Consider the following 14,714-nt stretch of genomic DNA (forward strand, 5'->3'; position numbering starts at 1 on the left):
TGTTGTCTCCTAGAGATGACAGAGATAATTGTGTGTGCTCAGTCGTTTCAGTCGTGTCCGACTCTTTGTGACCCCAAGGACTGCAGCCCACCAGGTTCTTCCTAGCAAGAATTTGCTAGCAAGAATGTTGGAGTGGGTTGTCATGCTGTCCTCCAGGGGATGTTCCCAACCCAGAGGTCCAACCTGTATCTCCACCTCTGAGCCACCAGGGAAGCCCAGAGGACGATGGGGGCTTTTAAATAGGGAGCGACACCAACAGAAACACAAAGATGTTTTAAACCCGGCGGGTGGTGGCACCACTAACCAGCCAGGAGGACCACAGGCTCCTGCACTCTGGTGAGTCCTACCACCCCGCTCTCCATACACCCTCCTACCTCAGACCTCTTCAGGTACTGTACCCTCTGCCTGAAATGCTTCCACCCACACAGCAAAGCAGCTCCCTCCCTCACTACCAAAAGTAGTTTTTCTTTGGTTTATCTGTTTATCCAGGGTCTTTCCCATCAGAATATCAGCAACATGAGTGCAGAAGCTTGCTCACTGCTGTGTCTTCAGTGCCCAGCTCATGGCCTGGCACACAGTAGGTACTCAATGAACTTTTGTTGCGTGAATGCCGAGGAGGTTGGGCAGCAAGTGAAGGTTATTTCATCCATCTCCCACCCCAAATCCTGGAATCTGGGCCTCCCCCATCACCCCCAGGTCTTGGTGTATCATAAGAACCCCGGTACAGGTAATTATTTGATTACAGAAATTTCAGATCCCTCTTAACTCTAAGTTAATTTTAGTTTAGGAAACATAAGCTCAGGTGACCATTGTTCATCCTCAGTCAGTCTGCTGCTTTCTTGGGCTGCCCTGAGGCCCTCCCTTCTCAGTGCTCCCCTGGCCTTTAAACTCTAAGTGGGAAGGGTCATTCCCACCAGCCAGGGGTGGGTCCTCCTGGCCAGTAATCTTCAAGACCAGAAGGAGCTGGACACAGGCTGTCCAGAGTCACATCCAGCTTCCCCTACTCTGGCTGTGTGTCCTTGGACAAGCTGCCTGACTTCTCTGAACTTGTTTCCTCCCTGAGGATTAAGTGAGCTCATTCAAGTAAAAAATCTGGCGTGAGGGAGGTAACTACTTCTATACCTTTACTAGCTAGGATTTGTGGATAGGGAAAGGAAGGGAGATGGGGAGGAAGTGGTGGGGTTCAGGGAGGGCAGGGGCTCAGCCAGGGGGCAGGGGGTTCAAAGAGAAAGAGGAATTGGGGGCCTTTTCTGGAGACCAGGGCTCCAGGGAGAGATAGCTGTGAGGATAAAGGAAGTGGAATTCAGCCCAGCACACTGCAGGGCTGGGAAGATGGCAGGCTCCTCGGGCCTAAGGGGATGCAAACTTCCTCCCATTCTTTCCTGCAGGGGTCAGGAACAGCGCCCCCCCCTTAGCTCAATGACTGAATGACCGGGAGACGAGATCAGACCGGCAGCTTCTGTGTCTCTTTAATATCCTCCAGGCCCATCCAACCCTCCCCCTCCCCCACTCCCACTCCCGCCGCCTTCAATGGGACGGGGCGGGGGGAGGCGCGGGTGCACCCTCCCGCAGCCCAAGGACTAAGGCACCAGGTGGCTGCAGCAAGCCGGCGCAGACACAGAGCCACACACACAGATGGAGGACACACGGACTGCGGACGCAGACAAGCCAGGCGGGCAGAGGGGCAGGGGCAGGGATCAGGCCGCCGCGCGGCTCCCACGGGCGCTGGGCCCCTCCTGAAGGCCGTGAGAAGCCCGGACGATCCCAGAAAGGGGACCAGTCGGGAGGACGAGGGGCGCCACGGCGGGGACGGGATCCTCACTTGCTGCCTTTGCGGGACAGACACCGCGGGAGGCAGGAGAAAGTCTGCTTGACGCGCGCCAACAGCGGCAGCGGCCGGTGGGCCTCCCGGGGCGAGCGCGGCACCAGGCGCTGCAGGGTCCCCTCCGAGGCCGTGGAGTTGGGCGCCGGGGAAGCGGCCACGCTCGCTGAGCCCTGCCGGCAACGCTTGCACAGCGGCAGCAGCGCGCGCACCTCCTCCTCGTCGCGGAAAGGGCTCTCGCCGAAGCGCTCCTCCAGCTGCCGGCGAAGCTGGGGCGGGAAGAGGGGCGGGGTCGGTGCCCAGCCCCAGGTCCCCTCTCCATCCTCAGAGCTTCCGCTCTTTTACTAGCTCCCCATACCTCGCTAAGGCCCTCCCCTTCCTGAACGTCCTCTTAGCTTCCCGTGGGGTCTCCATCCCCCTCAGTGAGCCCCCTCTCCCTCCGAGTCCCTCCCCTCTCCCTGAATCCTCTCCTTCCCCTTTGACACTCCAACTTCCAGACCTACTGAAGTGACCCCTCCACCTGCACAGTGGGGACCACACTAAGCCCTCCCCAGCCTGCAAAAGTCGCCTGTCTCTTTCCTAATACAGCCTTGCAGACAAGACTGGGAACCAGCCTGGCTTCCCACACTGGCTGCTTCTCTCTCTGTTTCTCATCTCTTATTCCGGGGAGGGGGGAGGGTTGGTTCAGTCCCTGACATCTCCACGTGCCATCTGCCCAGTGGGCACAGGAGAAGGAATTGCTTTGGCCTCCTTAAGGACCCAGGGGTGGAGTAGGGACTGGACAGGTCTCTCCAAAGGAGCCAGAGGCTCAAATGCCTTCAGGTTCCAGGCAGGCAGAGTGGGCATTGCTGGCACCTGGCCAAATTGAAGGGTCCATAATCTGGCCCGCGGGTATACACATCCTAAGTTAAAAAGGAGAAGAAAACCTCTGGCTGTTCAGAATACACCTAGGGGCTAAGTTAGCTCAAGAGCCACAAGTTCAAGACCTCAGAAAAATCTTCTGCCAGGTCTGAAGCACAGGCAAAATTCTTTCCAATCAGTGCTCAGCTCAAGTAAGAAGTCTCGCACCCCTGCCCCAGCCCCTGCCCCTGTTGCTTAGTTGCTCAGTTGTGTCAACTCTTTGCAACCCCATGTGTGGCCCGCCAGGCTCCTCTGTCCACGGGGTTTCCCAGGCAAGAATACTGGAGTGGGTTGCCATATCCTCCTCCAGGGTATATTCCCAGCCCAGGGATTGAACCTGCGTCCCCTGCATTGGCGGATTCTTTACCACTGAGCCGCAGCCCCTACCTTCCGGGAACTGCCCCAGCCAAACTCCTCAAGCTGCTGCCTAAAGCCTGGGTTGGGGTTGGCAATGGGCCGGGTGGCCTTGATGGCTTCAAGCACGTCCCTCCAGCTTAGCCCCGTCACAGTCATCACATACGCCGTCACGATGGTGGTGCTTCGGGAGATGCCTGCAAAGCTGGGATACCATACCCCCAAGACTTCAGGTTAGGCCCAGTCTCCTCTGTGTCCCCAGGGACCGAATCCACATTCAGCTCTCCCACCTTTGCCTCCTGAGCTCCAACTACAAGGAACCTGCCAAAACCTGTCTCCTCACATCCAAGCCTTGGCCTTGCTGTACCCTCTGCCTGGCATTCACCCACAACAAAGGCCTGAGTGAAACATCACTTCACTCAATCATTCAACACTTATTTCCTGATCATCGGTGATTTTTCAGGTACTGGGGATACAGTTGGGAATAAAACAGACGTGGTCTCTGCCAGCCTGGGGCTTTATAAGATGGGAGAGACAGACACTAACCACGGAGACAATTTCACGTGGTGATAACTGCTTGGAAGATGAGTCCAGGGGCTAGGAGATGGTATAGGAAGAGGTATTCATCTAGTGGAAGGGATGTGGAGGATTAGGGAAGGGGTTCCCAAAGAAGTGACAAACAAGCTGAATTCTGAAAGATGGGTAAGGATTGTTAAGAATATTCCGGCAGTGTACAAAGACCATGTGAGTGGGATCCAGATGGACTTGAAGAATGGAGATGACCAGTGAAGCTGAAGCAAGGAAAGGAGAGAGGGGGAGAGACAGGCTAGAGGAGGTGTCCCTATGGCTCAGGCAAAACTTCCCTGAAGCAAGCGTGGTGAGAAGTCATGGGATGAATGACATCTACAGGGCCAGGGGGTCTTGGGAAAACTCAAAGGTTCCATCTCCCAGCCTGGGGCTCCTCACTGCCCTATACTATAGCCTCCAAGGCTGGAGGGGAGGAGAAGGAGCCGGAACTACTAGAGGATGCTGAACTACCCGCATGACTTCACCTATTCCTCCGAATAGCCCATCAGGTCAACAGTCTGTCCCCCGTTTCACAGATGAGAAAATTGAGTCTCAGGGACAAACAGCTATCTGGCCACAGCTGGGGACAGCGTCATCCATCAGGCTGTCAGATGAATGGTGGACTGTCAGGCATGGCGACAGGCTGCACGCCCCCCAGGATGAGGGTGTTCAGGATGGAGGACACTCACTCACTTCCCCCTCCCCCCCACGCCTCCCCTAACTCACCAGTGTACAAGGCAGTTTCCCCCATTGAGGCGGCAACAGTGGATGAAGTTGATACACTCCTTGAAGTGCTTTTTGCTAGAGAAGAAAGCAAGAAGGTACTGAGTGCTGGGGTGGGGGACACAGGTCTCCAAGAAGCTGTCCCCACCCCCCCATTTCTAAGATGGCAAGAGACAGACAAAGAGCCCTGGGTCCTCAGGTCAGCTGGCATGTGAGGTGACTAGGGGGCGATGCTGCAATACAGGTGGAGAAGTGTGTGTGCAATAATGGTGGCATTTCAGGCGGTGAGAGAGGCCTTGGATGAAATCCCACCACAGAGGCAGGAGCACCTCCTCAACGGGTCCTGGGGGTCCTGTTTTCATGGAGGATTCATCTTGATCTTTCAAGGAAATGGGCGGGAGGAGTCCCACCCCTCTGGGGTCCATAATCAGAGCACCTGGGGACAGTAACAGTCAGCAGTGGGGTTGGGAGCAAGAGTCCCAACGGGCAAGAGTGTCTGTCTGCGTCCCCCGCAGGCTAGGGGCCCCTACTACTAATAACACAAACAATCTTTGCTTTTTGAGCCCCCGTTACACGCCAGGCCCTGTCCTAGAGCCTCAATCTGTACCATCTGATCCTTAAAAGTCTCCTTGATGATGACAGACCCCCACACCCCACACACCCATTTTTCTTCTCTCAGAGAGGGGAAGTGATTTGTCCAAGGTCACACAGCAAGTAAATGGCAAAGCCTGGCCTGAACCCAGATTCCTAACTCCAGGGCCAGGAACAGGCTGAGCCTGACCCTTTCAAACCCATGAGGGCATCTGAGCCTGAGGGACAGGGTGCTTTCTCCATTCATAGCTGAGGACATTGAGCTCTTCTGGGAGGTTAAGGCTTGGCTAGCGGCATAGGCAAGGACGTGGCTGAGTCAAAGCAGTCTGGGAGACCACCTGTGCTGGGGTCCCCAGGACAGCTCTGGGGCCTGAATTCTTCTCTGTCTTCTCTCAGGCCACCTCCCACCCTCCCTCTTCCCACCACAGGAGGCAGCTGTCCTGTTTGTCAGCCCGTCCAGAGGAACTTACATGGGTACCTCAGGGGCGTCGGCCACTGAGATGCGAAGGTAGGTTATGTCCTGCAAGTACAAAACACACATGGGCAGTGGGCAGCCCTTGCCTGTACCCCCTGACCCCAGCCTGGGCCTCCCAAGCACCTCGTGACCCTAGGCCAGTTCCTGCCCCTCTCTGGGCCATGTTGTCTCTGCCCAGAGGATAGACACCTTCTCTGAGAGCCTCTCAGGTCTGACCATCTATGGTTCCAGAACCTTCTGAGAAGATAGTATCCTAACCCCATGGGTGGCTTGGGCATCTGCCAAAAATGGGCCCAGGGACCTTTTATTTAACAGCTGGGAAAGGGTCACTTAAAGTGACTCCCCTCCATGTGAAGATTACAAAATTACACAGTTAAGAAGAGCAAAGTAGATTTTATTATCTTGAAAAGAAACAAAAACTATGAAGATAAACTTTTAATTCATGAACTGTAGGTATAAACTCTCTGCATGCTAAGTCGCTTTAGTCGTGTCCGACTCTTTGTGACCCCATAGACTGTAGCCCACCAGGCTCCTCTGTCCATGGGATTCTCCAGGCAAGAATCTTGGGGTGGTTTGCCATGCCTTCCTCCAGGGCATCTTCCCAATTCTGTACTAATTATTAAAATAATCAAGGTATGAAATGTCAGTAATTTCTCCAACAAACGTGCTCTGATATCATACCCAACCTTCACACAAGATCTTAAAGATGAGTTCTGCCCACATTCCAAGAGGCACTTTTCTCAAGGACCTCTCTTCGTCCTTTGATATTCAAACGGCTCTTTTCAAGGGCCTGGCCCACCTCCAGCCAGTGACTAAGGGACCCCCTGGCCAGGTTCCTCATCTGTTAGTGGCTTGTGTGAAATTCCAGCCCTTCTCTAGAACTCATCTTCCCCAAGGTCACTAGAGCCTGCATCTTTTGCAAGGTTTGCAATTTCAGTTTGCAACACAACCGGCCTTGAACTTCCTGGGCATTATCAAACCCTGACTGGTAAATTCTGTGATGGATGGAGAGGGAGATGCTGGTGAGGAGAGGGGAGGGCTGTGGGAGCAAGGACTCATTTTGCCAGGTATCATTTCATTAGTTAATATAGTCATGCCTAGACAGCTTCCCCAGGCACTCTAGTGACTGCATTCTCCAAATACTCCAAAATAAGCCTTTCCCATAAAGCAAAAGCAGACTCCACTGACCTGGAAATTTCTTCTTCAAATGACACTGAGAACCAAAGATTATCAGAGGTTGCTCTTAGAGACCATCAAATCTGACACAAGGGGAGACTAAGGCCCAGAGAGGGGGAGGACCCTGCCCAAGGTCACAGAGCAAATCTGTGACAGAAGCTGGTCTGGATCTCAGATCTCCAGGGCCCCTTTCCACCCAAGGTTCCTTCCCTTCAGTGGGTGACCCAGACCCTAACAGATAAGAAGGTAGGGGCTCTGTTTATAGGTTGAGAATATGATTAACTTTGTTATTATATCAGCTAAAATTTATTGAGTACTTATTATGTGGCTCTCAACAACCCAGTGGGGTAGGAACTGTTGTAAAATCCCCCTTTTTCAGACAACTGAGGTCTGGAGAGGTGAAGTCCTGGGCCCAAGGTTCCATCCAGAGAGAATGTGGTAAAGATATGAATTCAGACCTCTGGGCTCTAGCCAGTGGCCTGGATTTCCGCCTTTCCGACTCTAGGTCATAACCCTCATTCCGTTTTTTCCAGGACTTGATAATACCAGCACCAACCCTCTCAGTGGAGGCCAGTGTGCAAAACATCTTCACCATCTCACAGCTCCCTGGGGACAGACAGGGCTGAGGGATCAGAGGCCCATATGGGTAAAATCATAGCCCCAGGTCACAAGTGAGATGCAGAGCCCAGAATCATCTATTCAGTTGGACAGTGGGAAGCCCCTGTGAGGACTTAGCTCCTTAGCCAAGGAGCTAAGCTTCCTGGATGTGTGGCCTTTGGCAGGTTACTTTACCTCTCTGGTCCTCAGTTGCCAAAGAGGGAGCAAGTAGGGATGCTAATGGGAAACAGATCAGTTTTTAACCAAATGAGTTAGCATGGCTCAGGAAGGCCCATGTGCCAGAATAGGACCTGGCACGTAGTTGGTACTTGATAAATGGGTGCTGTGGGGGTGTAAAGCACCCCACCCCCGCTATGCACAGCCCTAGGGTGGGGGTAAGGCATACCTGCAACAGAGGCTGGGGTGACTCGTGGATGGAGATGATGTGTGTGATCTTATTCCGGCCTAGCTGATCTGTGTCTTTGGCATCTGAAAGAAACAGGATGTCTGAGCCAACCTGGCAGGTGTGATTTGTATGTTCCCGATGGTCAAGTGAGGCAGGAGCTCACCACCCTGCTCTCCTCCTGGTCCCTCCCTCTCCACCTTTGCCCACCCTCCGCCAGTGCCCTGCTCCTTCGCCACCTCTTGCCCCCAGCATGACAGGGGATGCCCCCAGCATGACAGGGGATACCCCTGTCATACCCTTAGGCTTCAGTCTTACCACTGGGGTACCCACAGGTAACAGCCCAGAACCTCCTCAGCCTTGGCCCCCCCGTTCTTCCCATCGCAAACACCCTTTCCTGGCATATTCTTGACGAGGCAATTCTACTTTTAGGAATCTTGACTACAGAAGAATGAAGTCACACGGAAAACTGTGTGGGAGAAGACCATGTTCTCTCCTTATGACCGTGAACACATCAGAAATAGTTAAAAATGGGAACAACCCCAAAAGGGACTGGATAAATAATGGTATATTCATACTTGAATACTCTGCAGCTACTAAAAGGATCTCTACGTGCTGATGTGCAAGGAAGTCCACAATATATTACTAAATGCAAAACACAGGCTACAAAATAGAATGCAGAATAGACTTCCATTGTTTGTTTTAAATAGTGTATCTGTATCTATAAAGTTAAATGAAACACGACCCAGGGAGATGCCGCCCCCCCCCCCGCCCCGACCCCCAGTTCTCAGTGACCATCACTAGGGGCTGGATTCCCAGTGTATGAAGATCTTTTATCATCAAAGTAAATAACACTCTATCTCCGCTCCATGCCCACTTCATCATCCACCACATTGACTGTTTACTATGTGCACCCTTAGCCGAGCATGGCACTGTGGGGTCAAGTTCATGACCTCTGCCCTCATGGGCCTACATACTTAAAGAGGATTCAGACCTTACTTACCAAATATTCAGAAGTTGATGTGGTGTGAACTGCTGAGGAAGCTCCCAGGGAGGAAGGGACTAGGGTTTAGGAGAAAGGGAGCCCCTAAGCCCAGGGAGGACAGGAGTGGGTGGAGAAAGCTCTGCCCCAGGCAGATGTCCCTCCCTCCCCAAAGCTTTCTCTGACTCCACTGATGGAAGTGACTTCTCCTGCCTCAGGTCTCACGAGCTCCAGACCAGCCTGTGTCTTAGCACAGATCTCGGACAGGCAGAGTGCTGTGGCCTTGGGACAGAGCAGGCAGTGCTCACCAGTGAAGTTTCTGAGGTAGAGTCCAGTCTTTAGAGACCTCTCCTCTGAGGAGGAGGTTGTGCATGGAAGTGTTCCCAGCTTCCCAGCTAGAAGCAACACCTCCGAACAGACCTCAGCCCAGAACCTCAAGACAGAAAATATCCTTAGAGGCGGGGGTAGGCCTTGTGCTGAGGCAGACGCTGAGGCTCCCAGCAGGTGCAGACTTGCCCCGCGGCCAGGGTTCTGAGCCCTTTGCACTGGGGCTGCTCCTCCACCCTCATCCCCCTTAGACCTCATGAGTTCTTCCCTGCTCCTAGCCTGGCATCATTTCCCTGCCCCCAGCCCCATTCCTGAACACGTCCAGGGTGTGTGGGCCAGAGCATGAATGGTGGACACAGGCCTGGGACAGGGAGCATGCCAGGACCTTGGGACAGAGTGGGCAGTGCTCACCAATGAAGTTTCCGAGGTAGAGTCCAGGAAGTACCTACAGGAGAGACAGGCAGGGGGTCACCCGGGTAGGGGTGCATGACAGTTCCCCTTAGACTCGTGAAGAGTGTCTGACCCTCAGGACTCAAGGAGCAGAGTCCTCTCTCTTGCGGGCCTGGACTCTCTGTGAGAGCGGTCTGAGGAGGGCGGCAGAGGCAGGCCACCAAGGGAGGCCAGCTTGGGTCGGGGGAGAGGAAGAAGGAGGGGGGCACAAGGACCTCGGGAAAGAGTGGGAGGAGCACAGGGGAGGGGCGAATGGAGAGGTGGACTTGGCGGGTAGCAGGTAGACGGTGGAGAATTCTGACAGGGAGGCGGTGGGAAGCAGGGACAGGTGCGGGTCGGGCAGCGGCATGGGGGTGTGGGAGTCGGGGTCCGGAAGGATGGAGAAACAGCTCTAGAGAGTCCAGGGGGACAGAGACAAGGCCGACAGAGACACATGGAGATAGAGAAAAGGACTCAGGGAGAGATAGAGCCTAGGGTTGACAGAGAGCCACAGCAAGAAATACAGAGTCACAGAGACACGGAGAGACAGAGAGAGAAATACAGCCCCAGAGAGACAGACATTGAAGTCTGCTCTCAGAGTCCCAGCGAGACGGAGAAACACACACACACAGCCAGCCAGAGCCAGAAGGTCAGAGGCCGGCGCCCGGCCGGGGCTGGGGGCGGCCAGGGGCGGGCTGCGCCATCTCGGCCCCCTACCTTGGTCATACCATTCCCCATGATCCTGGGCACGGGGTTGCGGGAGCACCCCCAGCTCGCCACCCGCTGAACGCAAGGGTAACAGCTGCCCTGACGGCCCGGGCCCGGCGCCTGCAGCCTGGCGGGGATCGGGGGGCCCGGCGTCCGCAGCTCGGCCCAGCTCTGCCCAGCCGCCGCCGCCGCCGCCGCCGCCGCCCGCCGCCCCCCCGGCCAGGGAGGGAAATGCTGGAGCCGCCGCCGCCACAGGCTCCTCCTACCCCTCGGTCACGTGGGCCGCCCCCCCACACCCGTGGGTCGCGGCGGGGGGCTGGACAAAGCCCCAGTGTGCCGGGCCCGGGGCCCGCGGGACAACGACAGCTTGTTGGGGCCGCGTGGGGCCTCCACCTCCGGAGGTGGGGGGTGGGGGCGCTCCCCCAACCCTGGCACCGTCAGGCTCGGGGAGGGGACGGCGGCGGATGGGGGCGGAGAGAGCCCCCCAGCCGCGGGGCCCAGAGACTCGGATCCCAGTTCCGGCTCGGCTCGGCCCGGCCCTCCCTGTGGGGCCCTGGGGCAAAACGCCGGGCTTCTTCGGCCTCGCAGGTTTTCTGGTAGAAACGTGACGGGAGCTGGATTTGGACTGCTAGGGGTCCTCTGATCTTCAGATTCTGTGTGAGGCGAGAAAGTTGCTAATTCCTTCCTTTTGTACACCCTCCTGCCCCGCCCCCATGCAGGCGTCCTACCAGCCGTCATCCTCCTCCCGGTCTCTGCAGCTGGTCTGTCCTCCCATCCTCCACTCCATCCATTCACTGGTCGTCTGTCCATTCATCCAGTCATCCTCTTCTCTTCCTCTCATACACTTTGGCCTGTGAGGAGGGTGCCATTTGGGTCAGCTTTCCTGGGACCAGGCATAACTCTACTTCGGAGCGCCCATAAATCAGAGGTACATGTGAGGAGAGGGAGATGAGTGAGCGTTATGGTCACCTGGGTCCTTTGAGGTAAAGGAGACTGCAACAGGGTGTAGTTAGAGGCAGGAGTCTGGAAAGGTGGGTATGGAGACCAAGGTTCCAGGCCCTATTCATTCACCGATGACCTGTGCAGTGACCCTGGACAAATCCCCCTGGGCTCCCAGCTACTGACTGTATGTCTCCGTGTGTTACTACTAGGACCAAAGCTGGAGAACGTGAAATAATTGAGAGCACACACCTCCTAGGGGACTGAAATAGTAGCCGCTAAACAGCTCTGCTCCCCCAGCAGTACCTGCCCCTCTCCATCTACAGCAGTTAGGTGACTGCAGCAGGAAGGTGGGGGCCAAGTCCACGGAACCTGTTTGAAGTACAGTGACTGGAGAAAAATAAAAGTGTTTCCTTGGTATTTCTTTCTTCCTCAAATTTGCAGCATACATAGTGAGTCCAGGGTTCTCATAAAAACTAAATTATCCAACAGATACTTAGTACCCTCTATATGGTAGTGACACAGAGGTAGGTAAGGTGGTGGTGGTTCCTACCTTTTTGGCTAATGGCCTAGACCCGCATTGCCCAGTATGAATACAATGCAAGCCACATGGGTTATCATAAATTCTCTAGTAGCCACATTAAAAATGTAGAAAGAAGCAGGTTGTTACTAATGGTTTTATTTGACCCAGGATAGCAAAAAATATAATCATTTCAATGTGTAGTCAATAGTTAAACATTATTAATGACATGTTTTACATTCTTTTAATTGTATTCAGTCTTCAAAATCCAGTGTGTATTTTACACTTGGAGCACATCTCAGTTCAGATTAGCCACATGTCAAGTGCTTAATGCCATGTGTGGTTGGTAGCTCCATATTGGACATCAGGGCTAAGAAGGAAGGCAAACAAAATAAGCAAATAGACAAAACATTTGCAAACAATGGAAATTTGCTGTAGAAGAAACAAAATGGGGGACAGGAAGAACTCTAAACAGGTGACGTTTGAGATAAGATCTGACGTGTAAGAAGGACATGGGTGTTGAAAGAGTGGTTTCCAGCAGAAGGAAGAGCACAAGCAAAGGCTCTTTGGTGGGAAAGCTTGGCCTTTGGGAAGAGTCAGTAGGACTGGAGGGGAGGAGGCCAGAGGGAGGTGGTAAGTATGAGGCTAAGGAGGACAGAGTGAAGGAACATGTGTGGCCATGATTGGGTGTTTATAGTTTCCTTCTCAGCATGATAGAAAGCCTGACAGTAACATTTGAACCTGAGAGCCCATGTCATCTGATTTACAGGGATCATCCTGGCCCCTAACGGGAGTGTAGATTAGAGAGGCAGAGAAGGGAGGTTTTCAGGAGAGATACAGTACCCTGGGAGAAGCGGGAGCTGAGAAGCTGGAAAGTGTTGAGGCAGTCAAAGAGCAATTTGGAAAAGAATTTTCAGACACAGGGCATTTCAGAATGGAGTGAGTTTATTAAGAACAAACAGCAGAGATAAAGTGGGCACTGTGAGCTCAGTGGGGCGACCTCCTGACAGACCAGGGAAAGTTGACAGTTTTCACGGGTTAATAGCCAATTTTTATAGTCTCAAGACAAAGAAAATTCCTGCTGGACGGTTGGTGTTAGGTGATTGGTTGAAGTGCAATAGGGTGTTTACTGAGTGGGCATCTTTGCCTAATTGGGAGTCAGGAAGCTTGTTAGTGACTATCAGGGGGCTTTGGGCAAGGTTACAAAGGGGCTCAGTCAGCTTCGGAGGTGATCTTGGTTCTGGGCTCTGTCTCTGTGGCCTTGGGGCAAGACTCAATAGAAAGAAGGGGACAGATGCAGCACGTATTAGTATTTTGGCAGCTTAGCTGACTTGTACATAGACTAGATATGGGGAACAGGAAGGAATTCTAGGATGACCCCCAGTTTTCCTGCCTTGAAAATCACTATCTGTGCCTCAGAAGTAAAAGCATGGCTATTTATCCATTCAACAAATATTATTTATTGGGCCCTAGGTTACACATGAAGTATTGCGCCAAAGATGTATGATTTGAGTTTTCCAGAATGTCCCACCCCACAAATAGCTTAAAGAAATGCCTAAAAGAGGGCCTGAAGTCCAGTTCCTCTTCATGTCCCTGGCCTTAACAGCTGTGTGAACCTGGGCAGGTGACCAAATGCCCCAGGGTCTGTTTTCTCATTCATATGGGATCAATTACCACATAGCCCTCTGTTCCTCTACTTGACTTTTTCAAAGCACATGTAGGAAAGAACTCTATTACATTAAAAACCCTGGGAAAATGTAGTTATTAGAGTTAACACATTTAATATCTATGTACTGTTCAGCCTTTGAAAGTGTTAGTTGTTACAAAGCCTAATTTGCCTTAAATGAGTCACGAAGTGACAGTTTTCTAAAACCAATAATAACGTGAAAATGCTGAAATGCAGTTCTCACCTTGTCTTTCCTTGCTTAGAACCATTCGGTGGTTCACCAGGGTAGGCAAATTAATGGACAAAAGTGTCCATTCTCTAATTCCTGAAAATTGGGAACGTGTTATGTTATGAGGGAATTAAGGCCACAGATAGAATTGAACTTGCTATCAGCCGACTGTGAGATGGGGAGATTAGCCTGGATTGTTTGGGTGGGTCCAGTGAAGCCACCCTGGATTCACAAAAGTGAATCCTTGTAAGTGAAAGAGGGCGGCAGGAGTATAAGAGCCAGAGGGGATGTGATAACAGTAGCAGAGGTCACAGTGGTGTGATTTCTGGCTTCAAATATGGAAGGGGGCCATGAGCCAAGGAAGACAAAGAAAGAAATAGCCTCTCTCCCAGAGCTTCCAGAAGGAACTCAAGCCTGCCAACACCTTCATTTTAGCTTAGTGAGACCCATTTCAGACTTCTGACCTCAAGAACTATATGCTAATACATTTGTATTGTCTTAAGTCACTCAGTTTACGGTAATTACAGCAGCAGTAGGAACCTAATACACTCAATGTCCTTGGGGAAAAGTCCAACCTGCTTAGCAGGGCACACCAAGCCTTGTGGGATCAGGCTTCTGCCACTGTGACTTGGAGCAAATTTCTTAACTTCTACAGGCCTCAGATTTACTGTCTATAAAACGAGGAGGGAAAAAGCCCCTCTAGGTCTGTAGCAAGATTAAAAGCGAGGACATATTTGAAGTATCTACTAGAGAGACTGCACACAGCACATTATCACATTATCATCCTTGTTGTTATTATTATTATTATCACGGAACAAGTGACAGGGTGTTAGGAGGCCTGGGTTCTACTGCCCTCTCTAGGGCTCTGTTTCCACATCTGTGAAAAAGGAAACAAACAAAAACATACAGGTTTGGCCGTCTCATCATTCCTCTCTTCGCTGTTTCCTGGTCACTGATCTGCATTCACTTCCTCAAACGTGTCTCACTGTCTTCTGGTTTTGTACATGCTGGTCCCTCTTCCTGGAATGCCCTTCCCGTTTCCTTTACCAGATGAACTCCCATTTCCTCCTGAAAGTCTCTACTGACTCCAGTTAGAGTTGGTTAGACCCCACCATTGTGCATTCCCAAAGTATCCTAAATGTCATCTCTCATAGTACTGATTTTCTGTTATTGCTATGGCTTGTTTTTCATTAAAAAAAAAAAACTGAAAAACAAATTCAGATAAGAATATTTTGACATATTTGCTTCAGCTGGGTTATTTTAAAAATTCCAAATAAACTTGACATAGTTGAAATCTCTTCTTCTC

At 52.4% G+C, this 14,714-nt stretch overlaps 2 protein-coding genes and 1 long non-coding RNA gene across 3 annotated transcripts in view; 2 read left to right on the forward strand and 1 right to left on the reverse strand.

Annotated features, from left to right (window-relative positions):
* The first annotated feature begins 271 nt into the window (after positions 1-271).
* On the forward strand, positions 272-1,621 carry LOC128058681 (uncharacterized). Its single transcript, XR_008200512.1, has 3 exons — positions 272-389; positions 490-577; positions 1,389-1,621. It is a non-coding gene; the product is annotated as an uncharacterized LOC128058681 (long non-coding RNA).
* DUSP15 (dual specificity phosphatase 15) lies at positions 1,438-10,243 on the reverse strand. The gene is made up of 7 exons (XM_052651172.1): positions 10,064-10,243; positions 9,329-9,362; positions 7,612-7,694; positions 5,428-5,477; positions 4,370-4,444; positions 3,110-3,281; positions 1,438-2,091 (listed from the first exon to the last, which is right to left on the reverse strand). Exons 1-7 carry the CDS (start codon positions 10,082-10,084, stop codon positions 1,819-1,821), a joined length of 708 nt encoding a protein of 235 aa, XP_052507132.1. The 5' UTR covers positions 10,085-10,243; the 3' UTR covers positions 1,438-1,818.
* The window catches only part of TTLL9 (tubulin tyrosine ligase like 9), a 56,381-nt gene continuing 51,467 nt past the window's right edge, over positions 9,801-14,714 (forward strand). Inside the window, exon 1 of the mRNA XM_052651170.1 lies at positions 9,801-9,995. Within this exon, the coding sequence (XP_052507130.1) occupies positions 9,801-9,995 (195 nt within the window). The remainder of the gene's footprint in view (positions 9,996-14,714) is intronic.

The sequence above is a fragment of the Budorcas taxicolor genome, chromosome 13 (genome assembly GCF_023091745.1).
Source record: "Budorcas taxicolor isolate Tak-1 chromosome 13, Takin1.1, whole genome shotgun sequence".
Lineage (NCBI taxonomy): Eukaryota > Metazoa > Chordata > Mammalia > Artiodactyla > Bovidae > Budorcas > Budorcas taxicolor.